Here is a 12,289-nt window from a genome sequence, read left to right as displayed (position 1 = left end):
GATTTAAGATAGGATGACTTTTCTACAGGGTGCATGAAATCTTAAAGTTTTTAGTATTGACTGATTGATATTTACTTAGTCAAATGTGCTAAGTTGAATATGTCTCAGTGATTTCTTGGATCTTACAGTAGAAAAACTTATTTAAAGTGGTGTAAGGTGTTGTACTAAATCTATATATAAACAAAATTGTCATTAATGATGTGGATAAAAATAAAGAAATTTGATTAGAAAAATTGACCAAATTCAATTTATACATGCAAAATATCCAAAAATAAAAGCATCAAATTAATGGCAGAAAAAATTGCTGCAAACTAGTAATAAATTTAGTCCGTTGTACTTGTAAGAAAGTGTTAAAGATCTGCTCATCTACTGTATTAAGATTAGAGTGGATGTTGACAAGAAAAGAATAGTAGAAAGTTTCTCTTGATTAGGTCTTATAGGTTAATTAGTTGTAGATTGAAGTAGAATTTTTTTTATAAAATTTCACATCAAGAATTTTCATTATTGTATGAAATATGCAATTAAATTAAAGAAAGTGCGTTATTTCTTAAAAGTGTATTCTCTTCAGATTTTTTATACTCCAACGAAAATATACTTTGTATGATTTTAAATGTACAGTACATGTTTTAAGAGAAACTGGACAATATTAATAACTAATTCCATGAGAACATTAATATTAAAAATAAAATCACATAAACTTTAGGCTTCTGTAATCTTTCATTTTAGAGTCGTGACAACATGCTTCTACAGAATACTGTGGGCCATGAACTTCAACGGCTTTCATTGTCACAGTGCCATTGGTACTCATTCCGAGTCAAAATAAGCCAGTCTACCATTATAAGACTACGCTCTGATAACACTCCTGATACAGTCAAGTTCTGATAAGATCTCTGATAGCCCTCCATATTTGTGATACCTGGGAATTACGTTGGGTCGCATTTGCTGTCCCCAGAGGTCAGTGTAGTAACTCCACATCCTTAGTAGAAACCCAACACACGCCTGAAACTTGAGACTTTATTGTTGTTATTAGTATTTCTATTATTATTCCATTATGTATATGTAAGTAGAAAACCTTAATTTTTTTCATTTCATAATAACTTTGCTAGAAGGAAAAAAAATGAGATAGTAAAAATGTTAGTTAACTGAGGCAATTGTACATGTAATAAGTGTCTTGTTGCAAAATCTGGCAAATAAAAGAGAAACTATGAAGTGTATTAATATTTTCTTTATAAAATAAGTATAGAGGAGAGTTTACATATTCAATATATATATATATATATATATATACAAACACACAAATACAAACAGACGTATGAAAAAATGAATTGAATAATTTAATGATCTATCACTACAAGTTTGATTAACAAAAAAGGAAATAAATAGATTAGCTGATCAGAGAGCTCATATGCCAAACAGCAATAGTGGAGATTTTGTTTTGTTTTGTTGTGTACTAAATAAGTTGAACATCATCAGAATTTTATTAAGAAAAAGATCGAAATACATGAGCATCGATGTAGAAGTAAATGGCAGAAACCACGAACAAAGTAAATCTTTAATCTAGTTAATGTACTTAAATAATTTAAGTTTACAAGTAAAACATAAATTTATATTATGAATGCTTTTTTTTAAAATTGTGTTTCTTCAATATTTAAAACCACATTGTACGAAAACGCAATAACTTGATACATGGATTTTTTCAAAAATATGTCTCTGCAAAAAAAAACTGCAAATGATTTGATTATTTAATTTATTTTTATTTTTTTGATAAAATTTTGTAGTAACATATCAATCATCTTTTCATCAGTATAAAATTTTATTATTTATCCTTTTTGATAAATGATCAAGTCTTGTAATTGTGCCAATATAAATGGTTATTTGAACATTTTATTTTCTTATTCTATCTATATCTTAAAATACATTTATCTCCTTGGTTTGATTTCAAGAAAAAAATTGTAAAAAGAATTTCAATGTGTATTATCCATCCGTTGATTCCATATCAAAGCATGGATTACATTTTATGCAACCAAAAAAAAATATATATATATATATATATATATATATATATAAATATATATGATTTGAAATCAAAATTTGTAGTGATTTAATCTCATTTTGCAGGCAACAAAAACACCAAAGATTATACGCTGTTATTAACAGCTATTACACTATCTCTTGTATATCCTCTTATTTATTTATCGAAGAGCATGTGTTTGTTTGTGGACGATGTTTTCCTAGTTTATTAATCAATTCCAAACACAAAAAATCCAAATTTTTAAACTAAAAAGAAAAATGATTGCATATCCAAATTTTCATTCAGATCTTATAGAAATGCGCTTATAGCTATATGCAATTTTCCCAGAACCAAGTGGAAAAAATAAAAATAAAAATAAAATACTACCTAGTAGTTCACTTTCAAAGTTCATGGAAGGTTTTCTTTTTTTTGGACAAATGAACAAGTCACCTAATCAACACTACAACTGCCAAACTTCAATGTGCAAGTAAATCTATAATATCTTGGAAGCAATGATACCCTATATATATATATATATATATATCTATATATATATATAAAGAGAATACAAGAAAAAGCAGCAGCAGCTTATACACTATTAAACATGTCATACAATCAACCTAAAACACCAAAAACTGCCCTGATTTTAGGTCATTCCTGGTGAATAACCATACAAACATTATCTTTTTTGTCAAGGAACTAAATGCACTTGGTTGGGAAGAAAAGAGAGTAGATCCTTTAATTCTCTTTTAAAATGGTTATCTTTCACCATGATTTTTTTAATGGATAAACAGATAGGAGGGGAGGGGAGTGTGAGGGTTCTGTAAACCTAATGGTGTACAAAGCCTACTGGAAAACAGAGCATAAGACAAGGTAAAAACTTGCACTGCATTGTGAGGTGCTCACTTCACATGAAGCTGATCACCAACATCTTGCCTGCATTTGTCTCCTCTTCACATCACTCAGAAACTAAAGAATACAAGTCTGATTCTAGATATGCATGCATGTATATACACTTGTACATATATATATATATATATATATTTATGTGTGAGTGTGTGTACTCTGTAAACCCTCACGCAGGGGTGGCTTTGCAGGGGCATGGAGTTATAGAAATGATGGCCTCACTGATCCCCACATGCTTTTTGTACATACTCATACTTGTGGGGTGAAATAAATAAATAAATAAATAGAGTGGCTAGGTTGAGTTAAAAAGGGGGAGGGGGAGGAGGTTGCCACCTTGAGAAAGAGGACTGGATTTCACACTCATTCTATGTATGTATATATATATATATATATATATTTGCCTATTCTACTACAAGAGAGCAATCAAGGCCATAGAAGTAGCAGTAGCAATGTTGCCCTCCATTCGTTCCTTCGTCTCTTAATCCATCCATCCATGCTCCTCCTCAGCAATGGTGGGTGTGAGTGATTGCAGGAGTAGCAAGAGTACTTGCAAGGGAGGGAGAATTTACCACTCACCAGGTTAGATTTTATCAAAAGACTTGATGTCTCCCTTGGGTGATTGAATTAAGGTGATGTGTCTTCATCAAGATGAAAGGAAAAAAAGTAAAATAGACAAGTAAATAAATTAACATAAGAGTAATAGAGAGTAGTGGTAGCATTGCTGCTGCTGCGTTGAGGAGAGAGGAGAGTCAGGAACCTGTCACCCTGCTTGCCTGCTCTTTAATTGATTATATACATATTTGTTTTCCTCTTCTCTCCTTTTTCTTTTCTTCAAGTGTGGTTGCTGTGCCGGGGTGTAGCAGGCATGCCCCTTCTTCTCATAAAATGTTGGATAGTAGTGGTGATTCAATGCTGCTGACACACGGTGAAGAGATAGACAGACAGAGAGTGAGAGAGTGAGTGAGGGAAGTGGTGAAATCTGCTGTGTGGGTAAATGGGTCCCTGGCTGTGATGGCTCCAGGGACACAGAAGTTACTGGTCATGTTGAAGTTCCATTCTTATTAATAGTATGTAAAAGATATACAAATTTCAAAAAAGAACAATAACAAACAAACATGATAAAAAAAATTGTTTTTTGGAATTGTTCATTAAAAAATAAAATAATAGACAATGACGACGACAACAACAACAACAACAACAAACTCCAGCTCCGTAGTTCCCACTGGATTATTTTTTCATTTCTTGTTTTATTTTGCATTTTTCATTTTTCAATTTGTTTTTTTGAATTGTTGAGTGAACCTCCCTAACAGTGCCATGCACAGAAATAAAAAAATTTAAAAAAAGAAAAATAAAAGGAGAGCATGAAGAACCCAACAAAGGTTGGAAAGAATGCTCACATCTTACTTGGAAGAAAAGATTCAGAAAATACAAACAATAAAATAAAATATTTAAAAAGTTCTTATTTTGAGTGAAACTTGTACAAGGGCATGGCATTATCATTTCCTGCCCTTCTTGTTCAGAGCATGTTCAGCTTTTTGCATCCATTCTGGCCCCCCCTTCTGGCAGTGCAAGTTTCTTAGACTTTCTCAGCTCACTTGAATAAAACAAAGTAATTGAAAAGCATTAATAACTCACATTAAAAATACGTTTTTAATATTAGTTTATACCTTTCAAATCATAATCAAAGAATCAAATAAGAAACATTCCAGGTTTCCAGAGGGTCAAACTTCTGTGCTCCTTAAGATTCCCTTCTGTTTTCCTTTTCTAGAAGCATGAACAAAGTTTGATTTTACAGCAAAAAAATTAAACAAAAAAAAACTACATGTGAATCAAAAAAGGGAGATGTTCGTGGCCACAGTATATCCCCAGTTGATCAACACAAGGGGTACTTGCATTTTCGCCAAATAAAGTGGGGGCATGTCAAAAGATGTTAAAAATATGAACAATAAAAACCTACTCTGAATGGCGGTCTTACGTTTTTTCTGCTGCTTTGTGCAGGAACACTAAGAAGCATTTTTTTGCCTGTTTTATCGGAGGACATGACATCCAGTTGCGTGGAATCTGACCACCACAATCCTCACTGTAACAGTATCCGAATCTAAACTTAGGTAAATCACCCTTCCCAGGAGGCTTTTTAAAGAGTACAAACAGGATCCAAACCTTATGCAATTCAACGGAAGGTGCCCCAAGTGACTATTTGAAGATATTCATGTGATGCTTTAGGCAAGAGAGTTGAATATTCGTCGACCAACTTGGTCTACATTCGTCAAGTACGACAGAAGAAGAGAGTATGAATATACATGTAGGATTCATGTTGGCTTGCAAAACCTAATATCAATCATCAAATGCATTCGTCTACTTTCGGCTACGGATTCAGTATGGATCAGGGCGTCAGTAAAGGCGGGGGGGGGGGGGGGGGTCAAAATACAGGGACTTACTCCAATCAGGAACTTGGTGTTCCATTCAATACGTCCGTCGCAAATCTTCGAGCTCAGACAATCGGGTTAGACAGCAGAGTCATCAACTTCCATCGATTCGGTACTGTCCCATTTGATGTGTACGCCAAGCTAGACATCGTAAAATACGGCGTGTGAAATAGCGTTCATGTCGATGTATTTGACATTGAGAGGAGAGATATCATAGAGGTACAGTGTACGACGACGTTGGGGAGGATGCTGGGCACAGTATTAGTATGTTTGTCTACGAGTGTTGGGATTTGTGTCCCACGATTCAACTGCGTGGGGTTTGATGGCCTGCTGCTTGGCACGTTAACGGTTAACTTGCCACGCCTGCCATAATGAGGTTGAAGGATATACACGAATTTAGGGCAAATTTTTAGGTTTTGATTACTTTTCTTTTAGGAGATCATGAGATATTGTGGTTGTGAAAAGGTTTAAACGGGTCCATCAGTGTGCATTTTGATTACGACCGTTCTATTTGAAGTGTACTTTAGGCTTAACGAAAGTCAATACAGAAGAACGAGATTGGGAAAGGGATTTGGAGACAGTATTCTATAATTTGTATTTTTTTTCTTATTTTCATGTAGGAACAGATGTGGTTGACACATCTGCTAAAGAATGCTCACATATGGGAGTAGGAATAGACCACTCACCGCACTGAAAACACGATTGTGATAAATACTAACTGGCTATAGTATTGTACTTGTCGCCAAATTAGGGTTTTGCTTTGAGCTTCTCATCAAAACCCTTATGAATAGATGAAGATGCAATCCAACGGTACACTGCTTACGCTCGCAGCAAGCAGCTTGATGAGGTCATCACACAGTAGAGCTGTCGAAACCGACGCACAGGTCCGTTGGTACACGACCGCTGTCTTCTAAGCTGGCTTCATAGGTGGGTTCTCTCTAACAATGTCGAAGTGTCGTCATCAAGCGACAACTTCCGACGTTTGCGCTGAGGAAAGGTTGAGGGTGGCAAGTCACAGATGCCCGGGCTAGACTCGCGAGACGAGAATCCTAAGGTACCTTCAGTGGCGGAGCTCAAAGCAGCCGCCTCTAGTACTCCAATAGGGCTCTGCGGTTCCGATCCACGCAGAGCCTTCCGCTTCAAAGAGGGACCCTGGCAGTAAGGATCCATCACAGCTACCTGCATGTCGTGGTAACAGTCCTTAATCGCGTCCTGCACAGACCGGGTCAACATCAGCTACCATACACAGCGATTCTCAATGAGCAGTCTTCGGCGTGGAAGTGCACATGGCTCGGCGCGCTTACCACATCGACGGACAAGTCGCTAAAGATTCGAATTAGATCGTCGGTGTGAAGAGCCGTCACTTCTTCTAGTGAGAATATTAACGAAGCCGCCGCAACAACGGAGGGTAAATACTGGAGGAAGGTTGTATCTGCAACGCGTTGTACGAAAGTCAATGTAGGAATCGAAAACCTAAATTCGGTTGCAGAAGAGTTGCTGACCATGAATCTGGACAATGCAGACGGGCATGCACACTTACCCTCAATAGCTTTCATAATAATTTCGCTAACTCGGGAAAGGAGAGCTCGCAGCAGTAATTCGCTGATACCAAGCTTATGGAAAAAATAGTCTATGTAGGAAAACGGTGTCACTACGCTCATCCGCCATTCTAGGGTGGACAGTACGAGAAGCTCCATTCTTTGGATAGTGTGAGCTTCAAAGATGTGCTCCTGCTGCTCAACCTGCGTGCATGCTGAAGCGATCAGCGGAGCGCATTTGACGTAATATTCCGTAAAAAACATCGTTAGGTAAAGATCCTCAAGAACCTACCTGCAAGTCCAGAAGAATCGGAACCTCTGATTCTTCCATCTTTGCAGCAAGAGATATACACGACACAGACAAGAGCTGCAGCATCCAATCCTTCCCTTCCTGCAAGGGTGGACGTCAATGAACGTCAATACTCGAGGAAGTTCTCTCAGTACCGGCACTCGTCTCAAATACCGGACAATTCGTGAGAAGGGGAAACCAGCAAGGAAGTTGGATGTACCGGAAGGTGATGACGAGATAGGAAGCGATCCATATAGTTTACGGCCAGGGCGACAGTCAAGGGACTGTAATTGTAGAAAGCCTGGACCTATGCGACACAATGCAACTCGTAAGTCATTTCTTGAACAGACTTCAAACTCTCATACAACGTAACTCGGAACTCCCAGACGACGGATCATTTGATGACCGTGACGAACAAGCCTCGGGAATTGTCCCGTGCAGAGACCAGCAAGTTACCAAGGCCACAAGAGATCGGCACTTCCAATACGGGCTGGTAATACAAAGAACAAGTTTTAGTAAAGTTGGTCACCTTCTGAATCCATCGGACAGCGTCCAGACGAGCTCCATTGCTGAGCTCTCGACTGTGGTACCGCTCCGAGTAATCGGGCTCCGGCATGTACTGTGCCTCCTTCAGGAGCAGTGTCGAGACGGCGTCATCGTCTTCCACAGAGAAATCTAGAAACACAGTAGGTTGGAGCTCGGACACCGACTCCAAGTATGCACATTTCCCACTATCTTCATCGCCCCACGTAGCGGCACTTACATCCTCCGCACAGTACAAGCTCGCGACACAATCAACACTGGGCGACATCCTGCTGGAGGCCCCAGAACCTTCTACCGTCGGACCACTTCATGCATGAAATACAGCCAGGCTTACAGTAAAATTGCCCTCTTTAGCAGCATAGCCTCGACCTGAGCCCAATCTTAGTTCTCACTTTTCACCCCCACACCCCACTCAGACTCCACCGCGACACTCCCACTCCGGCAAAACGGCTATAACCTTCACTGTGGTGCCAAGTTGCAGAAGGTTGTCAAAACGAAACAGAAAGACCACACCCGACGGGGAAGCAAAAAGCCGACTAGATGGACGGCAAACCTGTTGCAAAAACACGGAGAGGCGCAGAGAGAGGGAGAGAGTGAGGGAGAAGTGATGGAAGTGGAGGAATAGTATGCTCTCACAAGTAGAGTATTGAAATAGAGGCAGACGGGATAGAATAGAGGCAACGAGACATCCTGTAGGAGTCACAGAGCGCCCATCGCTGCAATGTACTGCAGTCGTCGAGCAGACGCACACAATCCACTGCCCATCGCTCCCCCTGCGTCGCTCAGGATGAACTCTGCCACTCTCCCCTAAACTGGAGACCGCCGATGGGTAGGCCAGATTGGTTATTCCAGATATTTAGGACCATCTCTCCAAACATAGCCATGATGAATGAATGAGACTCAACTCACACTACCCTGGATTGAAGTGCTCAGCCGATGGGAAACATCAGCACCCGCTCGATGTCATTCATACTCGACGACGTGAACTCGCAGCAGCCTTGAACGAGCTTCGTTCATGAAGAGGGCCGTTGTCCCGCCATCACGCTGGCGCCATATTTGCTGCTCTGCGAGGGAAATGTTCTCCTCTGCTTGCGGTACTGTCAACCACCTGGCGCGTGCTTCCACAACCCCAATCCATTCCCTTCCCTCCACATCTCTCCCTCCCTTTCCCGGGCTGTGGATTCCGTGGATGATCATATTTACCCGCCAGATTTATTGCTGCCAAACTCTATCAGCCTAGTAGCACTTTGTTGTTGGTGGTAGAGCCTCTTCCAGTAAGTTACCAGGGGGATCGGATCAGAGCTGCTGCTGCTGCTGCCCCCACCACGCTCTCATCATCAATCCCTGCCACTGTTAAGTTATTGTTGTTGAGTTTCTGTCTCTTTTTCTGTGGGGGGGGGGTCATTAAGGAAGTTCCTACTACATTTGTTTAATGACTTGGTTTGGGCAGATTTAGACTCTGGTGGAAGAATTCATGGGGGTTCCTGATTCTACCATATGCAGGGCATTATTTTACAGTGTGGCCCTATCAAATGGGCTGTTGACATTTGTTGCTGTGCCATTCATGGGCATTGAAAACTGTCTACAGGTACTTAGTTTATTGGAACAATGTGGTTTAATTTTGACTCTCTCCCAGACTGCATGTAATTGCTTTTGAGCTTCAACTTGCATGTGGATGGATGTCTACTCCCCTGCAAGTCACTGAACCTGCTGAAGGTCTGATATTAACTTTGTTGACTTTATGTAAAGATAAAAACTTTGGTACTTAGGGATCCTGAAAGAAGACAGAGTACATTCTCATTGTCCAATCTCGAGTAATATACAAATATATGTATGTTTATGCATGTGCATATATGCACAATCATTCAGGCATGTGTATGTCACAAAAAGCATGAGATAAATATCCTGCCTTTTTTTTTATATACTCTAGATGTCCTTGATAACCACAAATATTGCAACAAAATCTCTGTCTATTGGGCAGAGCTTTACACATAAGAGAAATCCATTTCATATGATTAATTAACCAAGTCCAAATTGGGTTACCTCTGTTTCAGAGTGGGGAGAAGACCCAGTGAGTGTCTTCCTGGTCCAACAGCTATATACTTCAACCCCAGAATCAATCCCAATTTTGGCATTATCAATCACATTCAATCAGCATATAGATAGTCACACCTTTTCAACAGCTATGTACTGCTATCGAGAGGATCCATTGTCTACCTGGCACGAAGCGCATGAAAATGAGTCACAATGACAGAAAAGCCAGCCACAAGAAACCCCGGGAAACTTTCAACACAGGCTATCTGTCCACCCAGCTTTGTTCCCTCCATTTCTTCCATGATTAACTTTGGCGGGTAATCCGTCTTCTTCCAACACAAGTTCCATATCCTCTCCCATTTTGTTCCCTTTCCTTTGCAACCAAGAGGGCAGGGAACACACACACACACACCCACAGTGGCATCAGCATTGGGAATTGACAACTTCATTCATCTGGAGCTTTACTCTTATCCATGTGCCAGAGGGTCAACGACAATGAGGAACGTGTTTTGGCGAGATTTGGAGGGAATGGTGGTGTAAGGCCTATTGTTGCTAATGGAGGGAGATGTGGTCATTGGAGCATGCCCTTGGATTTTGAAAGACTTGTGTGGGAAAGCCCAGTTTCATTCAATGCAGGTCAGGCATGCTGGTGCTTCATGCTTGGAAAATGACAATGGAATGATGTTGGGTTATAAGTAGAGGAGTCCTTCACCTCCCCTGGTACCATTCACTTCATGCCTTGTGGTCCCTGGTTACAGTATATCATTCATGATCTTCTCAAGGGTATCCCCCCCCTTGCTCTGTAATAGAATTGTCCATCTAGTGATTACCCCTAATCTTGAAATCCTCTTTGCCAGATTCAAGGAAGTGATTATTTATCATTGCCCACACCTTTATATTTTAGCACCCTCCCTCCCCCCAGATTAGCTTAGCTTATATGTTTCTACAACTTAACTATTAGATAGAGTCCCAGTTTGGCATTGGATCTTTCCCCAAGCTACTCACACAAGCTGCTTATTTAGATATTGGGCACACTGCCTGCTGCATGCCTTACAGAAAAGCATGCTTTGAAGGACAATGGGAAGATGCAACACAAGTATTATATAGCAACCTATCATCAAGTACACACCACATCCACTATGCCACAAATAAGTAGAGTTTATACCATCCATTGCAAAGTTATTTAACACTGATTACCCATCTGGGTGAAATAAAGATAGGCATGCTACATTTCCCCCACAACTCTCACACATGTCCACCAGAGCAATAATTCTTTTTACAAATATAAAACATTGATGTGAAAACCATTACCATTCATGCCCCCCCTTATGGACTTACTTGTTGCTTCAAACCATGTAAATACACAATGCCAACCTGAAAATTTTGAAAGCCACAAGAAAATTGGCCTTGAAGCATAGTTGTAGCTAAATATAGACATTGGTTTTCAATATAGGAAAACAAAGGAAGAAAAAGGAAATTTATAACATCTCAACTATGGTACTTGATCTATGGGGTTCCATGTTTTATTGTAACATGTTTTGATTTGATATTCTTTCTCTAAACATCCTTCAAAGTAAACTACAGAATAAGAAGGAAAAAACAACTATGAAGTCCCTACTATCCATGATATGCTGGATCTTCATTTTTCAGTCAATATATCATTACATAATTTGACATTATTTTGGTAGTAGTGTTTCAAATGTAAGACGGGTAAAAATTGTATATGGTAGCTTGCATCCATCCATCCATGTTCATATTCAACCATTCACCCAGTAATTGGTGTATTGTGTATACATTCATCCCTGATTCTTCATTATCTTCTTTTATTTTGTTTTCAAATAACCATGATACCAAAAGTCTTGTGCAAAGCAAAAGCCTTTTCTTGCATGTCATGCAACAATCTTTGCAAAATTTACTAAATTGTTCAATTTAAGAATGTATGCAAAAATACAGGCACATACATTTTCATTCACGCCCACCTTAGGGTACTTAAAATAACTTGTTGTATGTAAAATAACCTTGTTGCATAGATCATAACTTCTTAGCAAAGAGGTAAAAGAATAAAAAGTTTGCTTCAATCATTATGTACCTTCTCTCTTTCTCTCTCTAAAACAGAAAACAGTTAAAAGGCAACTGTTCTATTTTACATGACCACATCATTTTTATTGAACTCCCATCTTCATTCACACACATGCTCCTCATTGAAACTCTATATTCTCTAAGCTTCACCTAATAGAAGGCAACTGGGAAAAATGTGAGGCAGACACCAAACTTGACCATGACATACATAAATATCACAGAAAAAAACTTATTCTAAGAGAATATACATAATTGCAAGAATTATATACACCTTCATAAGCTGCAATGGCCATGTCTATTGTATCTATGGAACACCACCTGGGTCCACTAAGTTAGGTCAAGAGATCATTGCCACCCAATAAAGAGAATAGGGGAAAATAGTAATAATAATAAAAAAAATTGTCATCATATATTAAATCAACTTCATGCTATACTGGGGCTAGTCAAGCACACATTTAGGGAA

At 39.1% G+C, this 12,289-nt stretch overlaps 1 protein-coding gene across 4 annotated transcripts; it reads right to left on the bottom strand.

The window, feature by feature from the left end:
- Positions 1-5,926: 5,926 nt before the first annotated feature.
- LOC112286243 (cyclin-D4-2) lies at positions 5,927-8,325 on the bottom strand. 4 transcript variants are annotated; one of them, XM_024527952.3, is made up of 6 exons: positions 7,700-8,325; positions 7,391-7,477; positions 7,174-7,272; positions 6,884-7,085; positions 6,648-6,775; positions 5,927-6,555 (listed from the first exon to the last, which is right to left on the bottom strand). In XM_024527952.3, exons 1-6 carry the CDS (start codon positions 7,979-7,981, stop codon positions 6,265-6,267), a joined length of 1,089 nt encoding a protein of 362 aa, XP_024383720.1. In that variant the 5' UTR covers positions 7,982-8,325; the 3' UTR covers positions 5,927-6,264. The 4 variants fall into 4 exon arrangements, with proteins under 4 accessions (XP_024383720.1, XP_024383721.1, XP_024383722.1 ...); XM_024527953.3 differs by having other exon boundaries at positions 7,391-7,471; XM_024527954.3 differs by lacking the exon at positions 7,174-7,272.
- Positions 8,326-12,289: the final 3,964 nt, after the last annotated feature.

The sequence above is a fragment of the Physcomitrium patens genome, chromosome 9, assembly GCF_059467195.1.
Source record: "Physcomitrium patens ecotype Gransden chromosome 9, ASM5946719v1, whole genome shotgun sequence".
Taxonomy (NCBI): domain Eukaryota; kingdom Viridiplantae; phylum Streptophyta; class Bryopsida; order Funariales; family Funariaceae; genus Physcomitrium; species Physcomitrium patens.
This window is presented reverse-complemented; position numbering and strand designations above follow the sequence as displayed.

What these genes read in the sequence shown, in the direction of transcription:
- LOC112286243 (XM_024527952.3), bottom strand. Translation starts at nt 7,981, where the DNA reads ATGTCGCCCAGTGTTGATTGTGTCGCGAGCTTGTACTGTGCGGAGGAT. An exon ending in CTGTCCGATGGATTCAGAAG is followed by an intron (nt 7,478 to 7,699) that starts GTGACCAACTTT and finishes TGTGTCGCATAG; the next exon opens with GTCCAGGCTTTCTACAATTA. An exon ending in GCGACTTGTCCGTCGATGTG is followed by an intron (nt 6,556 to 6,647) that starts GTAAGCGCGCCG and finishes CGGTCTGTGCAG; the next exon opens with GACGCGATTAAGGACTGTTA.